General features: G+C 41.0%; 1 protein-coding gene across 2 annotated transcripts in view; it reads right to left on the bottom strand.

The window, feature by feature from the left end:
• Positions 1 to 14,089, bottom strand: part of LOC126981029 (serine hydroxymethyltransferase, mitochondrial-like) — a 29,151-nt gene extending 15,062 nt beyond the window's left edge. The window contains exons 1-4 of one of the 2 annotated variants that reach the window (XM_050831655.1): positions 13,987 to 14,089; positions 9,841 to 10,002; positions 8,030 to 8,140; positions 6,608 to 6,777 (exon numbers count right to left, since the gene is read on the bottom strand). In XM_050831655.1, the coding sequence (XP_050687612.1) occupies positions 6,608 to 6,777; positions 8,030 to 8,140; positions 9,841 to 10,002; positions 13,987 to 14,013 (470 nt within the window). In that variant the 5' untranslated portion in view covers positions 14,014 to 14,089. Of the gene's footprint in view, positions 1 to 6,607; positions 6,778 to 8,029; positions 8,141 to 9,840; positions 10,003 to 13,587; positions 13,931 to 13,986 lie in introns of those variants that run through there. The other variant, XM_050831657.1, reaches the window with a different exon arrangement.
• Positions 14,090 to 14,092: the final 3 nt, after the last annotated feature.

Genomic DNA, 14,092 nt, shown 5'->3' on the forward strand with positions numbered 1-14,092 from the left:
ATGATATTTGAAAAAACAAGGTGGGAAGTGTATGCTTCATTTGTAAATCTAGGGGGAAAAATGACAAAATTGATTGGAAAGTCTTGTGAGGGGTGTTAACAGGGGACTGGGTGGGTGGAAAGTTGCTGAACACAGTGAAATCATTATATAGAGATGCTTATATGAGGGTTAAAAGAGAATTAGGTGATAGCTTTGAAATGCATGCAAGAGTTGAACAAGGATGTGTTGTGCCAACAGGCCTGTTCACTTTGTTCATAAATGGAGTTATAGGAGCAATGAAAGCAACGTTTGGAAATTCTGGAGTGGATTTACATGCAGATGATAATAAACAAGGGCCAATACATTTCTATTTGCAGATAATGCAGTGCTGATTATTGAGAACAAAAAAATTAACAAAACTTGATATATAGATTCAATACAGTACATAGATCAAATCTGAAGGTGAATGTAAACAGCAGTAAGATAACAAGCTGAGACGGTAAAAAGATATGTTGAATGGATAATAACTGGAAGATGTAAATTAATTCAATAGGCTAGGTCCTGTATATGCATAGAAGATGTAAGAGGAAGAACTTTGCAAGGAAGAAAAGTGATATGATCCTTCGGACAAATGGATGAAAGGCAGGGGAGTCAGTTAGGAGTTGAAAGGATTGTAAAGGGGTACTTTTTTATTATCTGAAAAAATACCTTATTCAGAAAAATTCCCAGGTTTATACACCTTTCAGCAGTCAGATGAGTTTTATGGTAAAATTCATGAAAATTAAAAAAAGTTTGGCCTGATTTTCTGTCTCACCGCACCCACCTGAGAATTGTTGCATTGTTTCATGCTAAGTACTCGAATTGTTGTTTTTAAAAACTCAGAAACCCAATTTCTCATGGCATTCACTAGTACCTAGAGCAGTGGTTCCCAACCTTTTTTGTCCCGTTCCCCCTTTTCTAGTAATTTTTTCACCTGTGGGCCCCTACAACAAAATAGGTTAAGCCAGCAAAATTAATAGATTTTTCTGCAAAAAATTAATAACATCGTGTAAAATGCCTTGCACTGTTATGCTGATTATGCTGTAGGCCTATTTATATGAAAGCAGACATTCCATTCAGCAGACTTCTGAGCCACACTCCCAATTCCAGCATAATAAATTTAAAAATAATTAGAATCTCTAAGGACCCCTTGAAATTCCTCCATGGACCCCTGGTTGGGAACCACTGACCTAGAGGCTCATTGGCAACTATGTGCAATATTCAAATCTATAACAGGCATGCAGACATCATTAAGTCATTGGAAATCCAGGAGGCAGAAACCAAATGAGTAGAAAGACCAAAATAGTACAAGATAATGCAGAAACTCTTCTAGAGTTGAGAGTATTGGCCTAGAGGATTCTGAGTACAGTGAAGTCTTGCATTTGGTGCTCAGATTTGGCAAATTCGCATTTTGTGACCCCAACCATCTGCTACCTTGTTTCTCATATGGCAACCATATTCTCCTGCTAAAAGTTTATTAATCTACCAAATACTTCTAATACTGGGGCCGCATACTCAAAACATTCAAAGGCGCCTTTCGTGGCAACGGCGCCTTTCCGCACCACTGTTCCCCCGAAAGGTGCATAAACAAAAGCTCAGCTGGACGGCGCCATCTTTGAAAACATGGCTCATAAGCGCCTTTGAGGAAAGGTAGGGTTGGAACTTACTGTCCTTCAGTCTCTCAGATACTCAATTTCTCTTTTTAACAACTTAACACAACCTTCAAGACACCTATCCCCTAGTCTTTAATATCCCTCCCTGATGCTAGCTTTATACAAGGCCACTTCCCACCCTTGTATGAAGTATGCATCCCATGTTTGTAAAGACTTCACCCATACAGCTATTTTGGACAAAGTCAAAGGTTTTTCACCTCATCAACTTCCCTCCTCTTAATGGCAATTTTCTATCTCTTAACTCACTATGGGACACAAAAAATCTGGGTGACTCCCAAGTATGCAAAAAAAAAAAAAAAGCCATTTTTCAAGTACATTCTTTGTAAAAACTCATTGAATAAAAGTTTTACAAAATTTCAAGCTGATTCTAATGGTATAAACATTTTTATATTTTTTTCTTGTAATTACCCTGGAAATTATGGAAAACTGAGAATAAGCCAAATTTTCGAATTCATCAAACACAAAACTTAATGGAACAAAAGTTGTAGATATCGAAGACAAACACAAAAATGTAAAATTTTATGAAAAATCAAATTGTACTAACATCAAGGCAGGTCAGAAGTGGTACGATATGGCAGGTCTCAATGTAGCTTTCTGCGTACTTCAGCAACTTTTAAACTTTCCACAGCTTTTAGAGAAGCGTTGAAAGTGAGTAAACTAAATGAGAAAAAGAAAGAAAGAGAGTATCAGGAGAAAGTCAGGTTGATGTGGAATGCAGTAAATGAGAAAGAGGAGGATGGGGTGGAAGAAGAGTGGCTGATATTTAGGGAAGGAGTTTTAAAGTGTGCAAAAGAGGTGTGTGGGATGAGGCATCTGGGGGGAAGCAGGAGGAAAGGGGGTGAGTGGTGGGATGAGGAGATGAGAATGGCAGTGGAGAAGAGGAACAGCTGAGGCATATGAGAGTTATAAAAGGAAGAGAGTGGAAGTGAAATGCAAAGTGAGAAGTGCGAAAAGGAGAGCGGATGAGCAGTGGGGCAGAAGTTTATCTGACGATTTTGAAAGGAATAAGATGTTATGGAAGGAGGTAAAAAAGGTGCAAGGGGGCGAATCTGGTAGAGAGGAAAAGGTGAAAGGAGCAGATGGGAGGCTGCTTGTAGATAAGAGTGAGGTGAGAAGATGGGCTGAATATTTTAAAGAATTGTTGAATGTGGAAGATGAAAGAAATGCAGTCATAGTAGCTGAGGGGGATGCTGGGAGAGTAACTGTGATGGGTGAGGAGAATGAAAGGAGCATCACAAGAGAGGAGGTGCAAGTGGCGTTAGGGAAAATGAAAGCGGGAGAAGCCCCAGGGTTGGATGGGTGTCATGGAGAATGTCTGAAAAAAGGTGGAATCGGGATTGTGGAGTGGTTGGTGAGGCTGTTCAACGTGTGTTTCAGAGAGGGGGCTGTCCCCTTGGAGTGGAAGAGTGCACTGTAGTGCCACTGTATAAAGGTAAAGGTGATAAGTATGAGTGTGGTAGTTTTAGAGGTATCAGTTTGTTGAGCGTGGTTGTCAAGGTGTATGGGAGAGTATTGATTAATAGGGTCTGATGGGGGACATCTGATGGGGGACAGTGTATGGTTGGTGAGGAGCAGTGTGGGTTTAGAAGCAACAGAGGATGCATGGATCGGGTGTTTGAGGTAAGGCAGGTGTGTGAGAAGTATTTAGGTAAAAGTAAGGAAGTGCTCTTGGCCTTTATGGACTTAAAAAAGCCTATGATAGAGTTGATAGGGAGGCATTATGGAGTGTAATGCGAATGTATAGAATAGGAGATAGGTTATTGGCTGCAGTGAAAAGCTTTTATAGGAATAGCAGGGCATGTATGAGAGTTGGTAAAGGTGAGAGTGATTGGTTCGAGGTGAATATGGGGTTGTGGCAAGGTTGTGTGATGTGACCGTGGCTGTTTAACGTGTACATGGATGGAGCAGTGAGGGAAATGAAAAAGTGCAAGGTGAGGGCTTGGCACTGGTGAGTGAAAATGAAAGGGAGTGGAAGATAAGCCAGTTGTTATTTGCGGATGACACTGCCCTTGTGGAGGAGTGTGAGGAGGGCCTACAAAAGCTGGTGACAGAGTTTGGCAGAGTGTGTGAAAGAAGAAAGTTGAAAGTGAATGTAGGAAAAAGCAAGGTTATGAGATGTGTAAGGGATGCTGATGGTGGCAGAATGAATGTGAGGCTGAATGGGGAGCTGCTGGAGGAAGTTGAGAGCTTCAAGTTTCTGGGGTTGCATGTAGCAGTAAATGGAAGAGTGGATGTGGAGGTTGGAAACAGAGTGAAAGAAGCAAGTAAATGTATGGGTGGAATGAAGAGTGTATTGAGAAACAGAGCATTAGGGATGAATGCAAAGGGAAGGCTGTATGAGGGAGTAGTTGTGCCCACAGCTCTGTATGGGGCCGAAACATGGAATGTGAGACAGGATGAGAACAAGAGGTTGGATGTGTTTGAGATGAGGTGCCTGAGGAGTATGGTAGGTGTAACAAGAATGGACAGAGTGAGGAATGAGGATGTGAGGCAGAGAACAGAAGTGGTGAGAAAGCTGTCTGAAAGGGTGGATCAGAGTGCTGAGTTGGTATGGGCATATGGTAAGAATGGGTGAGGAACGTCTGACAAAAAGGGTGTGGAAGGCTGAAGTGAGTGGGGTGAGAGTGAAAGGAAGGCCTAGAAGAGGTTGGATGGAGGGAGTGGAAAGAGCGCTGGGTGTGCGGTCTGTCAGTAGAGCAAGGAAGGGAGAGTGCAAGAGATAGGCGTGAATGGAAGGCAATTGAAGATGGGTAAATGGTGACGCAGGAACAGGGGGTTGCCTTACACTTGAGCCTGCACAGGTGGGGAAAGTGTGAGTGGGGTACGGTGGATGAAACAGTGGGGGTAAACCAGTTTTCGCTGTCGGGCCTCACTGTGGAAGGTTCCCTATAACTGTGTTGTATGTGGCCTGCGTGTGGTACAGGAACGGTGAGTACCCTAAAAGCCCCTCGGGACTAAGTTGATATGAATGGTTGTGTGGGTGTGTGAGTGAAAGAGCATCTGCTGAGAGTGGCCCACCCCCCCTTGGAGTGGGGGACATTGGCCAATGTCTATAGACAGAGATAGACAGCTTATAGCACCTGACTTTGAGGTGGTGGGGCATCATCATCATCATCTGAGTCGGATATTTTATGAATAGGCAGGGCACCTGGGGCAGGTGGAGCAGCTGCATGAGGGCCTCATGGCTTGATGGGGGTTGAGGTGAATTCCTGAGGCAAAATACCATTGCCAGAAAGGTCAACATCTGGCAATGAGAGCTGTGGATTGTCTGCATCCCATTCACTGGACACAGCAAGCTCACTAGATATATCCAAGAGAGCATCCTTTATCCATTACATCTAGCCATATGACTGAGCCTCTAGGCATATGTATGCATGCATTTAGGGCCAAGGTTGTCGATTAGTGTATTTCATATGTAGAGCAATAGCGAAGGTCACAAGGAAACAAAGGAAAGGAAAGAAAATGGAATGTCTGCATGCAGGACACGCGTCCCTTTACGGAACCCACTAATATTTCTGCCTGCAGGTCACTCATCCTTTAGGGGATAAATTCCTCTGCAGTGATGTCTCGTTTGCTATCTTTTATTGCTTTTTTATGGTAACTGCTCTTTTGAACTTGTAAATTGAATGCCTTCACCCATTTTGTGGCTTTGCTGCCCAAAACTTTCTACCTACACCCATCACTATGCTGTCCAACTTCCTAACAGAAGAGTTAATCAGTATCTTTCTTTTTTTATCCCTTTCACTAGTAAATGCTTAAGCAGACTCCCTTCATCTGTATTTTCTCCTTCCTATAACTTAACTCCTTCAGGAGGGGAGTATCAAGAAACCTCTTGAATGCATTTCAGCTTCTCTGTACCCACTTTGTAGGAGCAGCATGTTTTTATTTCCCCTTTGGCCCTACTCCTTTGACATGAAAAGTTGCAGGATAGAAGTTACATAACAGAGGAGAAACTAACTGATTACAAATTAGACAAAAACTTATAAAGTTAAATGAATGCAGTTGTGCCTCATCTCACATGGATTTCATTCATGCACTTAAGCATTCACGCCATACCTTACAGGAGCTGTAATTTCAATTCATGCCATCAAATGTCAACTTTCAGTCTCCTGGTAGCAGCTCAAGAGCTGCATCATCTTCACCGCTTTGTCACTATCCCCTGATCGTGGCGTGAACAAGGCCACTGAAACATGAATGTTATGTGAACGAGTGAAAGCTCTCACTCATGATGATGATGATGATGTGTGGAATGCTGTATCTACTTCAGCCATGTATTTCTCTTTTCATCATGGTGTGAATAAGGCCACCAGAGGGATGATGAACTAAAGCTTCCTTTCCTCTGTGGCCCCCCTCTCCTCCCTCTTTTCTTCTTTTTGTCCCACACCTCTTCCCCTCCATCACAGGGAAAAAGGTTTGTGGGATTGTGAGCATGGAAGTGATGATGAGTGAGACAGGGGAATCTCGCAACCAAGACCAAAAACATACAGATGACAATGACTGGATAAACAGATCATTCAAAGTGTAAACCAAGCAATTCAATACCTACTTTAACAGTTATAAACCATACGTAGCCGGCTGGCTCTAGGGCTGCAAAGATTTCTCTCATCATATTAATTGTGTGTACATTTCATATTTAGATAACCAAGGTATGGGTGGGTTTTCTACAGTATATTATAGAAAGGGAGGACTTTGGCAGTTCAGCTAAACATTCCTGAATATAACATGCAACCCCTCAGAACCCAAATCTCACTTAAATTGAGACACTATTGTACTCTTGAGTTCTAGGCAACAGCGTAACAGTCCCCTTTGAAGAGAAGTTCGTTGTAAAAAAAAAAATTCTAAAATAAAATATTGTAGTCAGCACCAGCAACTACCTCAAGAAACAAAAGACATCCTAATTAGTGGCTTCTACTTACTGTCCACCATCAGGCAAATCCAGGCCCATGATACGGTCGTGAGGCTTGAGCAGACCGGTGTACACTGCAAAGTTAGCAGGAGAGCCAGAGTAGGGCTGCACGTTGACCCCCCATTCCTCAGCTTTCAGCCTATAGGTTGTTAAGGCCCGCTGCTGACATAGTAACTCAATCTGAAAATTATTAAATATGCTTAGAAAAAAAAATCTAGTAGGTAGCTTCAAATTCAAAATAGCAAGTATACTTTTCCTTATGTTATAGATCACAAAGAAGTGTCCAAACTTTCTAGTCAATTATGAATATACAAAGTACAGGTTATTTGAAACTCACAAGGTTGTCTAGATTGAAACTAAACACCTACACAGCTGTTCAAATATAATGCCACTTCAGTAAAACCCCTTAAATTTAGCACTCTTCAAGTCAGAATTGCAGATAAGTCAGCACACAAAAATATCAATTTTTTTTTTTCAATTTTTAACTGCCAGGAAAAAGTAAAAATAATATTGATTTATTTGTCTGACATCAGCAGCATCCTTGCTTACCTAATATTTTATTATATAGTATGCTTCATAATACGTATTACTAACCATAATAAAATCCATTACATCTATATTAAAATAATGTTTGGTGAAGTGGTTAGCACGCCTAGCTACAAATTTGCAGGCAGGTTTGAAGGTTCAATCCCAGTTTAGGCAGTTGGCACCCAGCTCAACCAGCTCTTCATCCTCCCATTTCAACTGGTTAATAAATGGGTAACTGAAGAAGGTAAAAACTGTGGTAACCCAGATGTCATAACTGCCTGGTGTCCCCGGATAATGGGTTCCTACCCACCGGTCTCGTAGGCCAATGAGTCTGAGATGAGCACTGCTGGTGCTGCAGTCTTTGTTATCATGTACCAGCTGATTGACTTTCTAATCTTTGCCACACCCTTGATAAATGTTACATCATGTTTTGTGCACATTTGTAGAAAGTACACCAGTGGGTTTTTTTCCCAGAAAAAAATGGAAATACAACCTCCCGTAACGTATGAGGAGGAGATAAGCTGAGATTAAGTTGCAGAGATGCATTTGTAGGCACTAAAGATGTAAATTAGTGGTAATGAACAACAGAACTGGTGGAGAAATGCAGTCAGTCGTGGTATCCTTAAGTCCTGCCCTGCCATTGTCGTTATTTTGATCTGCTGATCTGCCTAGAGGTGTTTAATTTTTGCAGAGTGAATCCTGATCAGTGTTCTAAAAAAGAAGTGGTCATTCTTTAGATTCGTTGATGTTTAGTGGGGGTCAGGAACGGACTAATCCATTTTACATTGTATCTTATTGGAAAATTAGTTTCAGTTTACAAACAAATTGGCTTTAGAACAACATTTACGAATGAATAAAGTTAAAAAAAACCTAAGTTTCACTGTATAAAGAAGTAAAAACTAACCTTATCTACGATGTCTGTGCCACCATAGTACCTCTGGCCAGGGTAACCTTCTGAATATTTATTGTTGAGGCATGATCCCAATGCCTCTAAACCCGAACGTGTGCAGAAATTCTGAGAGAGAAAGAAATTCAATGGTTAAAACGTATTTCTGGTTTGCAATCTTAATCGCTATCCGACTTTAACGTTTAATAAGAACCTCCTTTATAGTAGCTGAAAAAGATTACACAAGATAGTAGTTACGTAGATTAACACAAATCACACAGACCATACAATTCACATTAGCTGGTCTGACCCTAAACTTATGTGAAGCAACACTTAACTACCACCAGACATTGTGCCTTATGAAATGTAAAGTAACAATCAAGTTTATTTCTATACAAATCAATCATGTTGTGCAAAACCACTAAAGGTAAAAGTTTATTCCATCTTCATACAACAATGCTGGTGGAAAAAATCAATGGTATGAATTTATCTATTTACATTTGGGCTGGCAGCTTTACTACTCATTCACAATGTCATCAGTCATAAATCATTTGGGGTCATCCACATTCATAAAGCTTGAAGTACTAAAACATTCAATCAGTATTTCTCAATATCTTGTTTTTCTTTTTTACAGAATCATGATAGGGAGCAGGGTTGGCAGTTTAAACCAAATGGCTAAAACCAATATAAAAAAAAAGTGGTTTCAACCAACTAATAAAACCATTTTTTTCTTTTCTTTTGTGTGTATCTTTGTTAGTTTCATCAGTAGTGTGGTTTTAACTACGTATGTGTAAGATTTTAATTATGTACAGCAGGGTTGGCGGCTTAAACCAGGGGTGTCATTTTAATTAATTATGTACAGCAGGGTTGGCGGTTTAAACCAGGGGTGTCATTTTAATTATGTACAGCAGGGTTGGCGGTTTAAACCAGGGGTGTCATTTTAATTAATTATGTACAGCAGGGTTGGCGGTTTAAACCAGGGGTGTCATTTTAATTATGTACAGCAGGGTTGGCAGTTTAAACCAGGGGTGTCATTTTAATTATGTACAGCAGGGTTGGCAGTTTAAACCAGGGGTGTCATTTTAATTATGTACAGCAGGGTTGGCGGTTTAAACCAGGGGTGTCATTTTAATTATGTACAGCAGGGTTGGCGGTTTAAACCAGGGGTGTCATTTTAATTATGTACAGCAGGGTTGGCGGTTTAAACCAGGGGTGTCATTTTAATTATGTACAGCAGGGTTGGCGGTTTAAACCAGGGGTGTCATTTTAATTAATTATGTACAGCAGGGTTGGCGGTTTAAACCAGGGGTGTCATTTTAATTAATTATGTACAGCAGGGTTGGCGGTTTAAACCAGGGGTGTCAAACTCAAAACCCTTCAAGGGCCAATTCGTACTCTGAAGTGCCATCATGGGGGCCAACAAGGTAGAAAATACATTGACAAGATTGAAGTTACCGTGATACTGCGGGCCATGAGTTTGACACCCCTGGTTTAAACAAACTCATCAATAAAACCAGTGATCTTTTGTGTATCTTTGTTAGTTCCATCAGGTATTGTAGTTTTAATTATAAGTGGTTTTAAATTTCTCTCTCTCTCTCTCTCTCTCTCTCTCTCTCTCTCTCTCTCTTACAACTGTTTTTGTAGCATGCAATTGGAAAATTAGAAGAGGTTAACTCTTGCATAAGGGGTCTGGACAGTATAGGGATGAGCATGAGTAGAAAGTCGTGTGAAGCGGGGCCGCGGGAGGGGGGGGAGGCATGCAGTTAGCAAGTTCAGAAGATCATTGGGCAGAAAAATAAACTATTGTAATTAAATAACAACTTACTAACCTCTGAGGCAATAAGTTCCAGTCCACACCTCTGCCGGTATTTTTCGGCCTGTACGAGCTCCCACATCTCTGGGTCATCCTCAGCCATGGACTCATTACCAGTGAGGGCAGACATCTGTCGCACTGCAGAAACAGCTCCCCACATGGCGCCATTTTTGCCAACCTGTGGAAACATTGTTTATAAATGCAACTTATTTGCCTTCAGACAGTGGTCACTCAAACATGAACCCTTCTTATATTAGGCTAGTTGTCAATTTCTATTTCACTGATGCCTGCTTCTTCCCCTTGTTTTGATGACACAAATAACACCTGGAAAGAAACAATGGTGTTGAGAAATGGTATGTGTTGGTCTAATATCAAACCAAAGCCAAGTATCTAAGGTATGGTATCTAAGGTATGCTTTTTTCATAAACCTTGAATATAATCAGCAGAAAATGTAACAAATATTTTCAAAACCCCACACGGTCCTCTATCCAGATCCAGATCTCTTTCATAATCTAATCACTTGAAGAAGGCAGCCATCATTCATATAGGCTAACAGTCAGTTTTGGGGGATATGTTATCAGAATGGGGCTGGACCATCCCTCCAGTAAAGCAAAAAATGCAAGCATTCATGGTCTGGGATGGACCCTTTCCAAGCCTCTCCTACACCAAATTGAAACACTCATGGTGCAGACCAGACCACCTCTTTACTGTATCAGTACCGGAACCCTCCAGAAGTACTCATCAACTCCTCTTTAACCACAGGCAAGTTTTTCCCTGTAGCTGCATAAAGTTATTTGGTTAGTAATATCCTATCCTTTATTCATCTTTATTGGGTCACTTTTTATTGGAGTTTTACAAAAATTTAATGGGTTCTTTATCAGCCCATGCTATACCTTTCCACTAAGTTTCATGAAAATTTGGGTAGTAATTTTTGTGTAATCCTTTAACAGACAAACAAACAAACCAACCAAACTCTTTGCCAGGGGAATAGGGGTTATAGGTTTATGAGGGTAAGATTCTCCACCTAGAATTTTAAACACAAAAAATGGCAGTACTACACAGGTTGAAGAGCTGCCAAATTCCAAGTTGCATATGTCTAAATTCTAATGATCATATCTCTGATGATCAATCAATCAATCAATAGGGGCATACGCCCTGGGATTATGTTGTCTCGCCCACCCTATGGCACCAACCCCAAGAGTCCTTCTGAGCATGTCTTCATGCAGGCTCTTTTCCCATCCTGAGTACCTCATAGCAAGATTCATTGATTACCTAAATACACAAAATTTGTGGCCATCTCCCTAGCCGCCTCCACTTGGGATCCTCTTAAGCAGACAAAACATAACCTCCATGCCATATCCTGGTTTTACAGACTACGTAGAATAGTCCAATGACCATGACGCACATACAGCGTCTCTAGGATATGGTTCGAGAGATGAAATGACTCATATACTGCGTCATGGTACTGAAGAGGTTAAAGAAATGACTTGGTGAGCAGGGTCAATTTGTAGGTACAGTGCCACATGCCTGTATAGCCAGAGTTGACATTCATGGACTATGCAGGTAATAGGCCACAATTCAGTCTCATGGAATAATTGCTGATTTGACGGTCATTCCAGCAATATCCCATGGTTCTGTATATACGGACACTTATTACCAAAGGCATCAAGTTGCCTCGTCCAGTAACTATCTTAGTCTGTACGAATACTGATACATATATCATAGTCATAAAGTAAGAACAAGGACTTCCCTATGCTCCCTACCTGATTAAACTGCTGCTAATATTTCAGCAACTCATTTTTCAGGTAGAGTTCCATGTCAGTTCACTTTCCAACATAGCCATTCCTCTCCCAGCACCTGCCAAGCTACACAAGTAGCTTAATATGTTATCAATGCTTCTTCACTGCCCTTGTGACTGACCACCACTAGGGGACTGTTACACAAACCTGCTATCATCCTCACTGTGATTTTATCAGTGTTTTGAATACGAGTTTTCCTGACATACATCAGTACTTTATCTAACTAAGCTATGCATTTTTTAACCCTGTCTTTAAATAACTTTTCCAATGGCATTCTGGTGAAATGAGACATCCAAGACACATTACTTAGCAGAGCTGCTTTTAAATACATCTATTAGCTACTGCAGAAAATAAATATAGGTAGTTAATGAGGTCTATCAATTAGGTATCTATATTTGGGAGGAAGATTTGTTTCTCTCAACATATAATAGAAGAAAAGTACCAAAACACAATAAAATGCTAAAAGGAATGTCTAGTGAGTTAGATCATCAAGCAATGGAACTGAAGAGCTGTGCTAAGGCAGTTCTATCCCAAGTGCCTCCACACGATGTCAGGAAGGGAATCTGGTCTTCAGCCCTGAGCCACGACCCCCAAAACCGTAACTCCATATGAATACTGGTAAAAGCTGTCAAAACAAAGCAGAAGATAATCAATGTGAAAATGATTACAAAATTTGTTGTAATGTCACTTGATAGTTTTAATTTATATTTATGTTGATATAAAATTAAAAGTTGGTATATGAAATATAACTAAAGCCAGTTAGAATCTATGAATGGCACACACTCAACAATGAACACTTGGAACAGATCCAACCGATGTGTGTCAGATGACGGGGTCAACATCCTGAAAGGCTAAACTCTGGTCTAATATTTAGTTCATCCTGGCTTGTAGTTGGCTATGCAGAGGCCAGTCCCTCTTCTTCCCTATGAACATGACTAACCAACAACATAGTACAAACATATAGTTGCCTAAGATATTTTTAGAAATAATAATAATGCAGTAACATGGATATAGTTTATAAATATATGTAGGTGTATGTATGCAAGAATGAATGTATTTGACACTTGAGGTAATAATATAAAGAACATTAACAATATTACAGCCAGGAAACCTATTTTTACAGATTAAGATTTAGGCTATATACATGGGAGTCCCTTACTCAATGAATTCTGAAGAATAAAAAAAATAGAAAGATAAGGGTAAGAATTGATGTGGAAGAAAAAGAATTAAAGAAAAGAAGCCAGAGATCATGACAAGAGAGAACACATTGCCAAGGTTCAGTTACGAAGACATAACCTTCCTCAATAAGATCAGACTACTACTGCAGCTACTACTACAAACTTAAAACTGGCTCCCTCTTAGATCCCCAAGGACTGCAGCTACAACGAAAATAAGGTTCAATACAAAAAAAGTTGGAAAAAATATTAACCTAATAGCAAACAGCAAGATCCCTTGAGAGAGCTATGCTTGGTTTTATAAATGGTGGAATAATGACCTTGACAGCTGTGTGGAGTTACAATTAATGGCCAATCATGCCTGACTGCGTGGAATTAATGAAAAAACATACACTTAATAATCCGGTGGGCTATAAATGAGATAGGAGACTCGAGTGTCATGAAGAATTCTTGACACTGAAATGAACAAAGTCAAAAGTAACATCAATGTATATGTGACCAGAAGGCCCTTATGCTTATTGTGAGGATGGTTTGGGGGAGAGGGGAGAGAGCCCTTCACTTCACCTGTTGAATCTGAAAGCAACATTTGGGCTGTAACCCCCCCTCCCCCAGTGAAAGTGCCTGTTGTATAACTGCCACATTGACCGGTTGGGGGGCACTGTCCTCTTATAAAATCAAATGCCACTCAATTCTGCTTTCACTTCTTTTTCTTTCTTGCCAGGCTTCTTTTTTTTTTTGTTTTTTTTTGCTTTGAGTTTACTTTCTTTTTACCACTGAGCTGCTCCTTACTTTAAAAAATCGCCATAGTCTATAGTGCGACAACCAGTGCCTTGCTGTCAACGTGTAAGGGTCATTATCAACAAGGCATGGCCCCCGTGATGGGTACGATTGGGAAAAACAGGTTCGAGGGGCTGGGGCCGTCCACTTATCTCGCGCAGATAACAGATGCTAGGCGGACCCGAGGCTTAAATGAAAAAAAAGTGCCGTAAATCAATGGGTGGCGCGACGAGCAGCCTTCATGTGTGCCGTGCCAAGCGGCCGCCAACCAGTTGCTTGTGGGGCAAGGAACTTGCAAGGCAGGGAAGGCATGCGGCACACAGTAGCAGGCAGGCTATTTTGAGCCGCCTCCACACACCCGCGGCCCCTGCACCGCCCCCCGCACCGCCACACGCTGCGAATGTTACTTACATTCAGGATGTTGAGGAGCTTGAGCATGGTGGTGAAGTTCAGTGCCCCGTGACGCAACACAACCCTCCCGCCACACGGCCAGCAGACGACTGAGCCTGAGGAGTGA

Source organism: Eriocheir sinensis, chromosome 46 (assembly GCF_024679095.1).
Source record: "Eriocheir sinensis breed Jianghai 21 chromosome 46, ASM2467909v1, whole genome shotgun sequence".
NCBI classification, from domain to species: Eukaryota; Metazoa; Arthropoda; class Malacostraca; order Decapoda; family Varunidae; genus Eriocheir; species Eriocheir sinensis.